Source organism: Nerophis ophidion, linkage group LG10 (genome assembly GCF_033978795.1).
Source record: "Nerophis ophidion isolate RoL-2023_Sa linkage group LG10, RoL_Noph_v1.0, whole genome shotgun sequence".
NCBI classification, from domain to species: domain Eukaryota; kingdom Metazoa; phylum Chordata; class Actinopteri; order Syngnathiformes; family Syngnathidae; genus Nerophis; species Nerophis ophidion.
In genome coordinates, this window is record NC_084620.1 from 57,780,011 (window position 1) to 57,797,266 (window position 17,256).

Sequence of the window (17,256 nt, forward strand, 5' to 3'; positions counted from 1 at the left end):
TTGTTTGTGAATGAGTGAGCATTTCATGAAAGCTGCTTTTATAGCCAATCATGGCACCCACCTGTTCCCAATTAGTCTGTTCACCTGTGGGATGTTCCAAATAAGTCTTTGATGAGCATTCCTCAACCTTATCAGTCTTTTTTGCCACTTGTGCCAGCTTTTTTGAAACATGCTGCAGGCATCAAATTCCAAATGAGCGAATATTTGCGAAAAATAACAAATATTTCCAGTGTGAACGTTTAATATCTTGCCTAAACACACAGAGGAAAAACTAAAACACAAACAAACTGTCAGTCGCAAGCCTGACAATTTGGAACATCCCACAGGTGAACGGGCTAATTGGGAACAGGTGGGTGCCATGATTGGCTATAAAAACAGCTTCCATGAAATGCTCAGTCATTCACAAACAAGGACGGGGCGAGGGTCACCACTTTGTCAACAAATGCCTGAGCAAATTGTTTGAGAACAACATCTCTCAAGCAGCAATTGCAAGGAATTTAGGGATTTCACCATCTATGCTTCGTAATATCATCAAAAGGTTTAGAGAATCTGGAGAAATCACTGCATGTAAGCGACAAGGCCGAAAAACAACATTGGAGGCATAAAAAAGCGACATCAATGTGTAAAGGATATCACCACATGTGCTCAGGAACAATTCAGAAAACCACTGTCAGTAACTACAGTTGGTCGCTACATCTGTAAGTGCAAGTTAAAACTCTGCTATGCAAAGTCACAGCCATTTATCAACAACACCCAGAAACGCTTCGCTGGGCCCGAGCTCATCTAAGATGGACAAAGTTCAAAAGTGTTCTGTGGTCTGACGAGTCCACATTTCAAAGTTTCTCAGTGTGAAGATGAAATATCTTGTCTTTGCAGTCTATTCAATTGAATATAAGTTGAAAAGGATTGGTTGTATTCTCTTTTTATTTAGCATTTACACAAGGTGACAACTTGCCTGCTTTTGGGGTTTTTACTTTATTTTTCGTACATTGAAGTAAAAGTCCGCAAGTGACATTTATTTGTATTATTAGAATTAAATATGTATTTTATATTTTTCCATTGTCTTTACTAATATTGGTATTGTCGTCGTCATTAATTGGTATTTTTTTGTAATATTAACGTATTTCCTTGAATTGTCGCCGGGTATATAGTATGCGCCTGCCTAGAATTACTGCCTGGTCAAACTCGTTTCGCAAAATATTATTTTTATTAGCGCATGTCTAGAATTTCCCCCGGGTCAAACTCGTCACGTCACGAGTGACACTTCACCTGTCATCATTTTCAAAATGGAGGAGGCTGATTTCAATCATTTGAAATGGCATAAAGGGAAGAAGATTACGAGCTATTCAGTAGGATTTAAGGTCCAAGCTATTGAATATGCTAGAAAGAACAGTAAGCAGCTATGTTTTATTAATATACCGTAGCTGCGTGTGTCAAATATGAGTCATTAAATCAATCCCGCCTCCTGGTGGTAGAGGGCGCTAGTGATCCTTCTTGCGACTACTCGGCTGCAGAAGAAGTGACGACAAGCAACAAGAGGTTTTTTTTCCTTTCGCTTGCACTTTTAACATGGGGGATTACATATCTAACATAAAACCGCTTTCTAAACTGGACTTTCAATCAAAGCAGGAGGTAATAAAGGAAGATCTCCATCGGGACAGAGAGACTTTTAAAACTGAAGAAAGATAAGGAAGACTTCTATAAACAAGTTATTGATGCTTTTGATCAGAAGGAGCTGCGCATGGACTTCATTTATAAGTAAAGGTAAGACCATAGTAACGTTTTTTTTATTAAATGTGCTTTTCATGATGGTATCCTTACATCACACTCAAATTTTGAAACGCAGGCCTAAATTTACCGCATGCCTTTGGTAAGCGCCGGAGTGAGAAGAGGTTTTAAATTAATTAGCGCCCCGGCGGCAATTCAAGGAAATACGGTACTCAAAATAAGACTAGATAAATGAACATAACTCATGATAAAATGAGTCCATCATTTGAATAAACGAATTTTTCTATTTTAAAAGTCAGTCGATTCAATTCATTGACACCATTTTTTTTTTCTCGTTGACTGCCAGTAGAAATAAGAAGACCGAATGCGTTCTATAAATAAAAGCCCGTCTTCGCTTTGGTAAAAGTCCTCCAAAGTTCACGCATGAAAGTCTGCCAGCGGATAAAAGGAAGCCAAATATAATATTATTTGTATTTACTCCGAAGTTCTCTCGCTCCTCCACTTTGATTCCTCTCACAAAAGATGAATAGATAAGAAGCGATGTCGTTAGCGGAGAGCGACATCATTAGCTACCTGCGTTACCATGACGACCGCACCCTTGCCCCCCTCCCCCTCGCAGGCCCCGAAGGCGCCAACCTGTTCATCTACCACCTGCCCCAGGAGTTTGGCGACCAGGACATCCTGCAGATGTTCATGCCTTTCGGGAACGTGGTGTCCGCCAAAGTCTTCATCGACAAACAGACCAACCTCAGCAAGTGCTTCGGTAAGCGCCGACCGCGCCGTCCGCCGCACCCCCTCGCTGGCGTGGGACATGTCTGGAATGTGTGCGCCGCCCCCCCCTACAGGCTTCGTGAGCTACGACAATCCGGTGTCGGCGCAGGCGGCCATCCAGGCCATGAACGGCTTCCAGATCGGCATGAAGCGGCTGAAGGTGCAACTGAAGCGCTCCAAGAACGACAGCAAGCCGTACTGATGCTGAGACGCACCACCTGAGCCCTGCTGGGGTGAGTTGCACACCCCCACTGGGGACCCAATGGCCCTTTGGGACAGAGGACACTAGTGTATTTATAAGGTTTTATTATTATTATTATTATTATTATTATTAGGGACCGAATGTACCTTTGGGGCAGAGGACGCTAGTGTATTTATAAGGTTTTATTATTATTATTATTATTATTATTATTATTATTAGGGACCGAATGTACCTTTGGGGCAGAGGACACTAGTGTATTTATAAGGTTTTATTATTATTATTATTATTATTATTAGGGACCCAATGGCCCTTTGGGACAGAGGACACTAGTGTATTTATAAGGTTTTATTATTATTATTATTATTATTATTATTATTATTATTAGGGACCGAATGTACCTTTGGGGCAGAGGACACTAGTGTATTTATAAGGTTTTATTATTATTATTATTATTAGGGACCGAATGTACCTTTGGGACAGAGGACCCTATTGTATTTCTAAGGTTTTATTATTATTATTATTATTATTAGAGACCGAATGTACCTTTGGGACAGAGGACACTAGTGTATTTATAAGGTTTTATTATTATTATTATTAGGGACCGAATGTACCTTTGGGACAGAAGACCCTATTGTATTTCTAAGGTTTTATTATTATTATTATTATTATTATTATTATTATTAGGGACCGAATGTACCTTTGGGACAGAGGACCCTATTGTATTTCTAAGGTTTTATTATTATTATTATTATTATTATTATTATTAGGGACCGAATGTACCTTCGGGACAGAGGACACTAGTGTATTTATAAGGTTTTATTATTATTATTATTAGGGACCGAATGTACCTTTGGGACAGAAGACCCTATTGTATTTCCAAGGTTTTATTATTATTATTATTATTATTAGGGACCGAATGTACCTTTGGGACAGAGGACCCTATTGTATTTCTAAGGTTTTATTATTATTATTATTAAGGACCGAATGAACCTTTGGGACAGAGGACACTAGTGTATTTATAAGGTTTTATTATTATTATTATTATTAGGGGCCGAATGTACCTTTGGGACAGAAGACCCTATTGTATTTCTAAGGTTTTATTATTATTATTATTATTATTAGGGACCGAATGTACCTTTGGGACAGAGGACCCTATTGTATTTCTAAGGTTTTATTATTATTATTATTAGGGACCGAATGTACCTTTGGGACAGAGGACCATATTGTATTTCTAAGGTTTTATTATTATTATTAGGGACCGAATGTACCTTTGGGACAGAGGACACTAGTGTATTTCTAAGGTTTTATTATTATTATTATTATTATTAGGGCCCGAATGTACCTTTGGGACAGAGGACCCTAGTGTATTTCTAAGGTTTTATTATTATTATTAGGGACCGAATGGCCCTTTGGGACAGAGGACACTAGTGTATTTATAAGGTTTTATTATTATTATTATTATTATTGTTATTAGGGACCAAATGTACCTTTGGGACAGAGGACACTAGTGTATTTCTAAGGTTTTATTATTATTATTATTATTATTATTAGGGACCGAATGTACCTTTGGGACAGAGGACCCTATTGTATTTCTAAGGTTTTATTATTATTATTAAGGACCAAATGTACCTTTGGGACAGAGGACACTAGTGTATTTCTAAGGTTTTATTATTATTATTGTTATTATTAGGGACCGAATGGCCCTTTGGGACAGAGGACACTAGTGTATTTCTAAGGTTTTATTATTATTATTATTATTAGGGACCAAATGTACTTTTGGGACAGAGGACACTAGTGTATTTCTAAGGTTTTATTGTTATTATTAGGGACCGAATGTACCTTTGGGACAGAGGACACTAATATATGTATAAGGTTTTATTATCATTATTATTATTATTATTATATTTATTATTATTATTATTAGGGACCGAATGGCCCTTTGGGACGGAAGACACTAGTGTATTTCTCAGGTTTTATTATTATTATTATTAATAGGGACCGAATGGCCCTTTGGGACAGAGGACCCTATTGTATTTCTAAGGTTTTATTATTATTATTATTATTATTATTATTTCTTATTATTAGGGACCGAATGTACCTTTGGGACAGAGGACCCTAGTGTATTTCTAAGGTTTTATTATTATCACTATTATTATTAGGGACCAAATGTACCTTTGGGACAGAGGACCCTAGTGTATTCCTAAGGTTTTATTATTATTATTATTATTAGGGACCGAATGTACCTTTGGGACAGAGAACCCTATTGTATTTCTAAGGTTTTATTATTATTATTAGGGACCGAATGTACCTTTGGGACAGAGGACCCTATTGTATTTCTAAGGTTTTATTATTATTATTAAGGACCAAATGTACCTTTGGGACAGAGGACACTAGTGTATTTCTAAGGTTTTATTATTATTATTGTTATTATTAGGGACCGAATGGCCCTTTGGGACAGAGGACACTAGTGTATTTCTAAGGTTTTATTATTATTATTATTATTAGGGACCAAATGTACTTTTGGGACAGAGGACAGAGGTGCACATTACCTGGATGGCGAGCTAGCGGTGGAGGGTGTGTCAGTCCATAAAAAAAAAAAAAAATAGAGCTAAAAATGAGCAATCATCCATCTTCACCAAAATGTCACTTTAGTCATTTGATTGACAATCATTTTGTGAGACGATGCTGCCAGGTCATTATTAAGAAAAAACGACCGACAGGAAGGCCAGAAACACTTTTGATGTCAACTCCCGTGCCAAACCTGCCGTCAAAACTCTAACGACAGCCCGCACAGTTCCATGTTTTCACACTTCCTGCTTCATCCTGCCTGAGCTAACAAAATAAGAGTCTCAGAAAGCTAGCGCGCGCAAGCTAGCAAGCTACGGAGTTTTCCGCTGTCACGCCAAATTTCTTCTCCCTCTCCCATTTACTTCCGGAGTCATGATTAATACAGACGTTTTGTTAACGCTATATTATAAAAATACAGATGTTTCGTTCACGCTATATTATAAAGTAATTTAAAAAACACAAGCTATGGGATGACATAAGAGGAAACGTGACCCCGGAAGTAAATGCGTCATCCCATAGCTTGTGTTTGTAAATTATTTCTTAATTTTTTTATAATATAGCGTTAACAAAACGTCTGTATTTTTATAATATATCATTATATTTTTATAATATAGCGTAATATTTTTATAATATAGCGTTAACAAAACGTCTGTATTTTTATAATATAGCGTTATATTTTTATAATATAGCGTAATATTTTTATAATATAGCGTAATATTTTTATAATATAGCGTTAACAAAATGTTTGTATTTTTATAATATAGCGTAATATTTTTATAATATAGCGTTAACAAAACGTTTGTATTAATCATGACCCCGGAAGTAAATGGGGGAAGAAATTTGGCGTGACACCGCCAATGTATTTCTTGTAAAGTTTACAAAAAGGAGTATGGAAGCTGGACAAATAAAATTGCAAAAACCGGAAGATGAAAGCATGTGTAAAGCAGTTGTGAAAAAACACCAACACAACAGGAAGCGGTGCCAAAATAAGAGCGCAGGACAGGAACACACATGCACTAAACGCAGAAGAACAATAAAAACATGTGAGGGGGGGAAAGTGTGAAGGCATGTGTAAAGCAGTTTTAAAAAAACACCAACACAACAGGAAGTGCCCCCAAAATAAGAGCGCAGGACAGGAACACACATGCAGTAAACGCAGAACAATAAAAAACAGGTGGGGGGAAAGTGCTTGAAGGCATGTGTAAAGCAGTTTTAAAAAAACACCAACACAACAGGAAGTGCCGCCAAAATAAGAGCGCAGGGCAGGAACACACATGCACTAAACGCAGAAGAACAATAAAAAACAGGTGAGGGGGGGCAAGTGCTTGAAGGCATGTGTAAAGTAGTTGTGGAAAAAAACACCCAACACAACAGGAAGTGGCGCCAAAATAAGAGCGCAGGACAGGAACACACATGCACTAAACGCAGAAGAACAATAAAAAACAGGTGAGGGGGAGTGCTTGAAGGCATGTGTAAAGCAGTTTTAAAAAAAGACCAACACAACAGGAAGTGGTGCCAAAATAAGAGCGCGGGACAGGAACACACATGCACTAAACACAGAATAACAATAAAAACAGGTGAGGGGGGGAAAGTGTTTGAAGACATGTGTAAAGAAGCAGTTGTGAAAAAAAGACCCAACACAACAGGAAGTGGCACCAAAATAAGAGCGCAGGACAGGAACACGCACTAAACGCAGAAGAACAGCAACAAAAGCCAACATGAAGGCAATATTGTTACTTTTGAATGATTATGGGATGGACACACCCCTAAAATAAGTCCGTTTAAGTTATTTGTGGTCCGCTAAAAAGCAATTGTGTGACTTTAATTCGTATTGAAATTCAACTTGTGTGCTTTCTTGAGAAGGGGTGAGAATAACTCTTTTCTTCCTCTTTGTGTTTCTCTTCCTCTTTTAGAACCAACCATCTTCACGCCTGCTAGCGCGTCCTTAGCATGTCTCGCTGGCCCCCCCACCCAAAAAAGTACAACCCCACCCCAGCCCACAAAAAAGAATCTTTAAAAAACTGGTCCTCACACTTCCTTTCCCACCTGCTCCTCCGCCGACTGAACTTTTGGGGGGTGGTTTTCTTTTTTTGGTTCTTTTTGTGCATTTCAATGTTTCTTTTTTTTTTGTTTGTTTTTGTGCATGTGACCTCATGTTCGGGTGGGGGAGGGGCACTGAAGGTAAGACGAAAAAAAAAAGCATCAATGTGGGAAAAAAAAGCTGCATTCATTCTTTAATTTCCTGGATCTTTTCCTTTCCCTCCGCCCGTGTCACGGCGTCGCGTTTTTTTTTCCTCTTCTTCTTGCCGTCACTTTTATTCAAAGTAAACTTGAACGTCGGCGGCGGGAACGGGCGCCCCCCCCCTTGCCCAACCCCCCGGCGAGAGAATAAGACTACTTCCGCACAGTTTGGACTGCTCGCGCTCGACGATGCTTTTTACACTTTTCAGGCCGTGTAAAGTTTTTTGATAAGGCCATTTGAAGTGGCCCACTTTCTCATTCAAAGTCTATATATGGAACCACTTTTTTTTCTAGAGTCGTTTCCAGGGGAACAACTCCGAGAAAAACACACACACGCAACAAAACAAAAAAAAAAGACACTCGCCCCGTTTGGGGGGAGAAATGCTACCTATTTGTCACCTTTTGCTGAGCTGACTGACAGACAGACAATCCGTGGTTGAAATGCACATGAGATGACAAACTATATTTTCTACTCTTTAAATGTATAGCGGTACGAAAAGACAAAAAAAAAAACCTGCGTTAGCGTCGGTGCTTCTGGTGAGTTTAGTTCACACGTCCGAAAACGGTCTTTAAATGTCTCATCTTTTTTGTTTTCCCAAGAGGAAACCACAACAACGGAGAGAAAAAAAAAAACGAGTTTACTTGAATAGACAAAGCCTTTCGTAGAAAAAATGTTTGTTTTGGTTTGCTTTTATTTTTAAAGAGTCTTTGTGGAGACGGCGGGGCAAGGCGAGGCGGGACACGCTGTAGCCCGGCCCAAGATGGCGGCAAGGAGGCGGAGGACGCGGCAGAGCGGAGAGGCCGCCACAATCTAAATCAGGTGCGTGGCACACAATTCATTCATGTCCTCCTGTTGTATGAAAGGGGAGAAGGAGGAGAGATGGCGGAAGGAGTTGGAGGATCAGACGAAGAGCGATCAAAGAGCGGACCGTGAGCTTTAGTGTAGGTCGGATCGCTTTGCAGCTGCTCCTTTCCACTGATCGCTCACGGTCCTCTCTTTCAGTCGTCGTCGTCCTCTCTGGCTCGCTCTTTGATCATCTGCTCCTTCCGCCATCTCTCCTCCTTCTCCCCTTTCATACAGCAGGAGGACATGAATAAATTGTGTTGCCGTGTGTGTGCCACGCACCTGATTTAGATTGTGGCGGCGTCGCTCCCAGCAAGCACCGCCTCTCCGCTCCGCCGCCTCCTTGCCACCATCTTGGGCAGGGCTACAGGGTGTCCCGCACCGTTATCAGCCCGTTGGCTCCGCCTCTCAACAGTCTTTCTTTCTTGTCGTTGGATTAGCTATATCAAATATATATATAAATACAAATACAAATATATCTATATATATATATCTATAATGTCAGCTTGTGAAGCATCAATGTCTTTCTTTTCCAAACGATACTTAGATGTGTTTTGTCTTTATAAAGGAGAAAAAAGAAAAAAAAGAAAAGTGGAGTTTAGTGCCAAATATGGAAGGTACTTCCTGCCTAGCGCGTCCGTGTTCTTCTTGGTGTGACATGATTTCGACGACACGGCTATTTTACGATCAGTGTTTTCTATCATTCCTTCATATTTAAAAAGTTCTAGATTTCGAGAAAGGAGGAAAAAAAAAAGAAAAAAAAAAAAAGAGTTTGTTAACTTGCTGTGGTCTTGTTGCCTGAAATGTGTCATGTTTGCTTTTTCTTTGGATTTTTTCCCTTTGTAAAAATGTACAAAAAAAAAAAAGAAGTGCCCATGTGTCATATATGAATATATATATATACATATATACATATATCTATACACACACGTGCACACATTCTTGTGCAAGACCTCACCTTGTTGTTGTTGTTGTTGTTATTGTCGTTGTTTTTGTGCATGAGAGCCCCCGAGTGTGAACGCCCCCCCGCCATGGACCACACACACACACACACACACACACACACACACACACACACACATTCATGTATTTCTGACCTTCTTGAGACCTGAGAAAAATGCCTCCCTCTTTAAGACCAGCCTTTCTAAATATATAAAGAAGTGTATTTACAACATTAATAATATATACAAACTATGCAAATATAAAACAGGTAAGTTTTTTTACTTTTCATTATTTACTTCAAGTTATTACAGTATGTCTTTATAGACATGTTTATTTTATTTGTTTGAATTAGTTTTGGCTCAAGGGTGTGCATTTCAATTTCTTACACACACTTGTTATTTCATATGTTGACCAGAGGGGGGAGCACTTTTAATAGCGACACACAGTCAGTTTGAAAAATCCCTCCTTTTTGGGACCACCCTCATTTTGGTAGATTTTCCGTGTTGGGACCATGATTGATTGTCCTAACTTGTTCACACCTCCTCATATGGAAGGTACTTTTCCTTGCTGGTGTCTCGATGAGTGTAGGAATATAAGAACACACACATTTTTGTATTTATTCCCTTCTTGAGACCTGAGAAAAATGCCTACATCTTTAGGACCACCCTTTCTAGGAATATTAAAAAAATATTTGTATGTACAAAATCAATAATATAAACATATTTTGCATGTATAAAAAAGGAAAACTTTTAATAACATTTTTTAAACTTTTTTTTGTAATTGGCTTTTAATCTTTATTATTTACTTCTCATTTTACAGTATGTCTCGATATATATATCTATATATATATATATATATATATATATATATATATATATATATATATATATATATATATATAAAACATTTTATTATTATTATTTGTGTTGTATTTATTTTTTATTTGTTCATTAATGTTGGCCAAAAAGGGGCGTATTTACATTTTTTGCACACACTTGTTATTTCGCATGTCGACCAGAGGGGGCACACTTAAAATGTTTACACACACTTGTTATTTCATATATTGACCAGAGGGGGAGCACTTTTAAAAGTGTGAAAAATGCCTCCCTCTTTAGGACCACCTTTTCTAGGAATATTAAAAAAATATTTGTATGTACAAAATCAATAATATAAACATACTTTGCATGTATAAAAAAGGAAAACTTTTAGTAAGATTTTAAAAACTTTTTTAAGTAGTTAGCTTTTAATCTTTATTATTCTCATTTTACAGTATGTCTCCATATATATATATATATATATATATATAATTTTATTATTATTATTATTGTATTTCTTTTTTATTTGTTAATTAATGTTGGCCAAAAAGCGGCGTATTTACATTTTTTGCACACACTTGTTATTTCATATGTTGACCAGAGGGGGCACACTTAAAATGTTTACACACACTTGTTATTTCATATATTGACCAGAGGGGGAGCACTTTTAAAAGTGTGAAAAATGCCTCCCTTTTTAGGACCACCCTTTCTAGGAATATTAAAAAAATATTTGTATGTACAAAATCAATAATATAAACATACTTTGCATGTATAAAAAAGGAAAACTTTTAGTAATATTTTTTAAACTTTTTTTTGTAATTGGCTTTTAATCTTTATTATTTACTTCTCATTTTACAGTATGTCTCGATATATATATCTATATATATAGATATATATATAAAACATTTTATTATCATTATTAGTTTTGTATTTATTTTTTATTTGTTCATTAATGTTGGCCAAAAAGGGGCGTATTTACATTTTTTGCACACACTTGTTATTTCATATGTTGACCAGAGGAGACATACTTAAAATTTTTACACACACTTGTTATTTCATATATTGACCAGAGGGGGAGCACTTTTAAAAGTGTGAAAAATGCCTCCCTCGTTAGGACCAGCCTTTCTAGATATATAAAGATGTGTATTTACAACATTAATAAAATATACATACTATGCACACATAAAAAAGCTTGTTGTGAAAAATGAGTTGGAATATCACACAAATAAAAACTTAGAATTGTGTCAGTATTATAATAAAAGTTGTAATTATACACAAGTCAACATTTTACAAGAAAAACTGAACATGTGTGCAATATTATGACAAAAGTTGGAATATTACTCAATAACAGTCACAATTTTACAATAAAAGCTTAACATTTTGGCAATTTTATGAAAAGAGTCGTATGAAAAGACACAATTTTATAAGAAAACCTGCAAAAAAATTTGAATTTTTTTCTTAGCAAAATTATGACATTAGTCAGAATTTTACTCAAAAGAAGAAGAACAACAAAATTATTAATGTTGTGATAAATGTCAGAATTGTATATGACAAATGCCACCATTATTGCATTAAAAAGTAATAATTTTACAAGAACAGTCACAATTTTACAAGAAAAGCTTCGCATTTTGGCGAAACGTTGTAATTTTAGTCAACAAAAGACACAATTTTATAAGGAAACTTGAAAAATGTTGCCAATATTTTAATATAAATGGGAATTTTTACTTGGCAAAATGATGACAAAAGTCTGAATTTCACTCAAAACAAGAACAACAACAAAATTGTTAATGTGATAAAAGTCAGAATTTAACATGAAAAATGTCCCCATTTTTGCATTAAAAAGTAATAATTTTACGAGAAGATAATGCAGTGTTGCAAAAAGAATATGAGAAATTGTTCCCAATTTTATAAGGAAGAAGTCGACTCATTGTGAGAAAAAGACTGCTTTTAGTTACTTTTTGTTTGTAATTGTTTTTTAATCATCATCATTTACTTTTTATTACACTATGTCTCTATGTACTTTTTTTTTTTTAATTAATTTTGGCCAAAGGGTGTGCATTTCAATTTCTTACACCCACTTGTTATTTCATATGTTGACCAGAGGGAGAGCACTTCAAATGTTTACACCCACTTGTTATTTCATATATTGACCAGAGCGGGAGCACTTTTAAAAGTGTGAAAAATGCCTCCCTCGTTAGGACCAGCCTTTCTAGATATATAAAGATGTGTATTTACAACATTAATAAAATATAAATACTATGCACACATAAAAAAAGCTTGTTGTGAAAAATGAGTTGGAATATCACACAAAAAAAACTTAGAATTTTGTCAGTATTATAATAAAAGTTGTAATTATACACAAGTCAACATTTTACAAGAAAAACTGAACATGTGTGCAATATTATGATAAAAGTTGGAATATTACTCAAAAACAGTCACAATTTTACAATAAAAGCTTAACATTTTGGCAATTTTATGAAAAGAGTCGTAATTTTAGTCAACAAAAGACACAATTTTATAAGAAAACCTGAAAAAAATGTGCATTTTTCTCAGCAAAATTATGACATTAGTCAGAATTTTACTCAAAAGAAGAACAACAACAAAATTGTTAATGTGATAAAAGTCAGAATTTTACACGAAAAATGTCACCATTTTTGCATTAAAAAGTAATAATTTTACGAGAAGATAATGCAGTGTTGCAAAAAGAATATGAGAATTTTTTCCCGATTTTATAAGGAAGAAGTCGACTCATTGTGAGAAAAAGACTGCTTTTAGTTATTTTTTGGTTAGTAATTGTTTTTTAATCATCATTGTTTACTTTTTTTTACTTTTTTTTAATTAATTTTGGCCAAGGGTGTGCATTTCAATTTCTTACGCCCACTTGTTATTTCATATGTTGACCAGAGGGAGAGCACTTCAAATGTTTACACCCACTTGTTATTTCATATATTGACCAGAGGGGGAGCACTTTTAAAAGTGTGAAAAATGCCTCCCTCGTTAGGACCAGCCTTTCTAGATATATAAAGATGTGTATTTACAACATTAATAATATATAAATACTATGCACACATAAAAAAAGCTTCTTGTTAAAAATGAGTTGGAATATCACACAATAAAAACTTAGAATTTTGTCAGTATTATAATAAAAGTTGTAATTATACACAAGTCAACATTTTACAAGAAAAACTGAACATGAGTGCAATATTATGATAAAAGTTGGAATATTACTCAATAACAGTCACAATTTTACAATAAAAGCTTAACATTTTGGCAATTTTATGAAAAGAGTCGTATGAAAAGACACAATTTTATAAGAAAACCTGAAAAAAATTTGAATTTTTTCTTAGCAAAATTATGACATTAGTCAGAATTTTACTCAAAAGAAGAACAACAACAAAATTATTAATGTTGTGATAAATGTCAGAATTGTATATGACAAATGTCACTATTATTGCATTAAAAAGTAATAATTTTACGAGAACCGTCACAATTTTACCAGAAAAGCTTCGCATTTTGGCAATTTTATGAGAAACTTTGTAATTTTAGTCAACAAAAGACACAATTTCATAAGGAAACTTGAAAAATGTTGCCAATATTTTAATATAAATAGGAATTTTTACTTGGCAAAATGATGACAAAAGTCTGAATTTTACTCAAAACAAGAACAACAACAAAATTGTTAATGTGATAAAAGTCTGAATTTTACACGAAAAATGTCACCATTTTTGCATTAAAAAGTAATAATTTTACGAGAAGATAATGCAGTGTTGCAAAAAGAATATGAAAAATTGTTCCCAATTTTATAAGGAAGAAGTCGACTCATTGTGAGAAAAAGACTGCTTTTAGTTATTTTTTGTTTGTAATTGTTTTTTAATCATTTACTTTTTATTACACTATGTCTCTATGTACTATTTTTTTTTTAAATTAATTTTGGCCAAAGGGTGTGCATTTCAATTTCTTACACCCACTTGTTATTTCATATGTTGACCAGAGGGAGAGCACTTCAAATGTTTACACCCACTTGTTATTTCATATATTGACCAGAGGGAGAACACTTCAAATGTTTACACCCACTTGTTATTTCATATGTTGACACAGTCTCTTTGTTAAAATCCTCCTTTTTGGGACCAGCAGGGGTGCAAATGAGACATTGTCTATTAGATGCAATGTTATTGGGACCAGGATTTATGTCATCACCTCCTCATATGGAAGATACTTTTCCTTCTTCATGTCTCAAGAAGGCTAAAGATACAAGAACACACACACACACACACACACACGTCGTTAGTTTGGGGAAAAGTCCTTCTGTCGTTCATGTGCACACGGGCGCATTTCTTTTGATGAAAAGCACAGCAGAGGCGGGTGGGTGCCCAGATGCCAACATGGCACACGTTTACATGGCACAGTGTTGCTACACCACTGCCCCCCCCCCTACACCCCACCCCTCAACGCCTACTTTGGGGGTCTGCAAAAAGTTAGGAAGACGAGGGAGAGAAAAAAAAAAAAAAGAGGCAGCATTCTTTTCTACACAAGCTCACCACTCGCCTTAAAAAAAAAACAGGGACGGTCACTTTTCTCGGAGTCGTACAAGGTGTTGTCTGTCGCCGGCCGCCCGCGGCAGTCGTTGATGTTTACATTCATACGGACGCTGCAAGGGGGGCGGAGCTAGCCAGTGCTTCCAGCGGGGAAGAGGTTTATGTTACCTGCGGTAACGAGGGGGTGGGAGGGGGAGAAAGAGGACTCAGGATTGACGCTTCCGGAGCGTTTGGTGGAGGCGTCCGATTGGCTCGCGGGCATACTTGCCAACCTTGACACCTACAATTTCAGGAGGTGGGGGTCGGCGGGGGGTGGAGTGAAGAGGGGAGGAGTATATTTACAGCTACAATTCCCCAAGTCAAGTATTTCATATATATATATATATATATAATAAAATAAATACTTGAATTTTGGTGTTCATTTATCTACACATAACACTCATCTACTCATTGTTGAGTTAAGGGTTGACTTGTCCATCCTTGTTCTATTCTCTGTCACTATTTTTCTGCCCATATGCGTGTACAGTAGATGGCAGTATTGTCCCGTTTTAAGAGTGTCACGACATTGCTGTTAACGGCAGACAAACTGCTTTCCGGTAGATGACAACGTGACTGCTGTTGTTGTGTGTTGTTTTACCGCGCTGGGAGGACTTTAATGAAACTGCCTAACAATAAACCCACGTAAGAAACCAAGAACTCGCCCTCGATCATTCTAGAGTTCTAACGTCATTGGGAAGATGCGCTGTTTAAATTGCGGGAAAGTGGACCTGAAAAAAGGCTGTCCTCCCTCAGGTCCGCACGGAGCTGGAGGGGGGTTGGGGTCAAGAGGGGAGGAGTATATTTACAGCTACAATTCCCCAAGTCAAGTATTTCATATAAATATATATATATATATATAATAAAAGAAATACTTGAATTTCAGTGTTCATTTATCTACACATATACGCACACATAACACTCATCTACTCATTGTTGAGTTAAGGGTTGAATTGTCCATCCTTGTTCTATTCTCTGTCACTATTTTTCTGACCATATGCGTGTACAGTAGATGGCTGTATTGTCCTGTTTTAAGAGTGTCACGACATTGCTGTTTACGGCAGACGAACTGCTTTACGGTAGATGAAAACGTGACTGCTGTTGTTGTGTGTTGTTTTACCGCGCTGGGAGGACGTTAATGAAACTGCCTAACAATAAACCCACGTAAGAAACCAAGAACTTGCCCTCGATCATTCTAGAGTTCTAACGTCACTGGGAAGACGCGCTGTTTAAATTGCGGGAAAGCGGACCTGAAAACAGGCTGTCCTCACTCAGGTCCGCACGGACCTGGAGGGGGCGTGGCCTCCAGCTCCGCCTGAAGTTCTTGAGAAAATTTGAGCCAGGTGGTTTTCGGGAGGGTTGGCAAGTATGCTCGCGGGGCAGGAAGTCAAAAGCGCTTCCTGCCCCGCTCAAATCTCATTGGTCCACGTGCAAGCACAAGGTGGGCGGGGCATGTGACTCGGGGGCTGTCCTGCTGCTCGTGACCTTGATCTGTCCTCCATCTGGGAAAAGAACACAAAGGATGTTTTTGTCTTCGCTCGCTCTCTCTCTCTCTCTCGGAGAATATTACACACAAAAAAAAAAGGTGTCGTCGTGTTTTCTCTTCTTTGTGCAGATGAAGCTTTTGTCGCGTGTACTTCCTTTCGGCGTGGCGGTCGGTTCTAGCGAGAAGCCAAAGTAAGCGTGCTGCGTGTTCTGTTTGACAAGGCGATGGGATGGCGGGCCAACGACCACATGCGGGCTTTCTATTTCTACGACTGATTGTACTTATGCATCATTTTGTACCAGTGCTACTTTTTATACTGGAGATTAAAAAGCATACACGGGGGGGAAAAAAAATCGAGAAAAAACACACACAAAAAAAACCACGCCCCGCCCCCTGGCCCCTCCCATCAGGTTTTCACGTTTCTTTCACTTCCTGGCTCGCTTTCCACTTTTTTTCTCTTTTCCGGTGTCCTGAAGAAAGAAAAAGAAAATCATTGTTTTTTTGGAGCGATGCAAACTTTTATTTTGACGTCTGTAACGTGTCGACAAAAGTATTTGAGTGGCCTGGAGTGGGTTCATGCATTCGCTTCACGATTCCAGCTGTTTGCTTTTAGCGCTTTCTCTGTCCTTTCTGTGAACTTCAGTGTGTAGCTCCAGCGGTCACCATTCTTTTTGTAAACGTTTGTTCTTGTGTGATGACGTTTTTTGCTTGTCTCCTATATTAAAACATTTTTTCCTAACACTCGCCTCTCTCCTGCTTTTCCTTCCTCTTCCTCACCTTACCAACTTAAACCTGGAAGCCTGAACAAAACTTTGTGGAAATGCGAAATAAAAAGGGAATACAATGATTTGTAGAACCTTTTCAACTTATATTCAATTGAATAGACTGCAAAGACAAGATATTTAACATTCAAATTGGTAAACGTTGTTATTTTTTGCAAATATCAGCTCATTTGGAATTCGATGCCTGCAACATGTTTCAAAAAAGCTGGCACAAGTGGCAAAATATACATATATATATATACATATATATATATTAGGGCTGGGCAACAATTAAACATTTTAATCGAAGTTAATCGCCGATTAATC

The 17,256-nt window shown here is 37.0% G+C and overlaps 1 protein-coding gene across 6 annotated transcripts in view; it reads left to right on the plus strand.

Annotated features, from left to right (window-relative positions):
* Positions 1 to 16,907, plus strand: part of celf2 (cugbp, Elav-like family member 2) — a 431,239-nt gene extending 414,332 nt beyond the window's left edge. For all 6 annotated transcript variants that reach the window (XM_061914208.1, XM_061914209.1, XM_061914211.1 and 3 more), the window contains 3 exons: positions 2,348 to 2,491; positions 2,574 to 2,732; positions 7,183 to 16,907. In XM_061914208.1, coding sequence (XP_061770192.1) covers positions 2,348 to 2,491; positions 2,574 to 2,701 — 272 coding nt within the window. In that variant the 3' untranslated portion in view covers positions 2,702 to 2,732; positions 7,183 to 16,907. The remainder of the gene's footprint in view (positions 1 to 2,347; positions 2,492 to 2,573; positions 2,733 to 7,182) is intronic.
* The last annotated feature ends 349 nt before the right edge of the window (positions 16,908 to 17,256 follow it).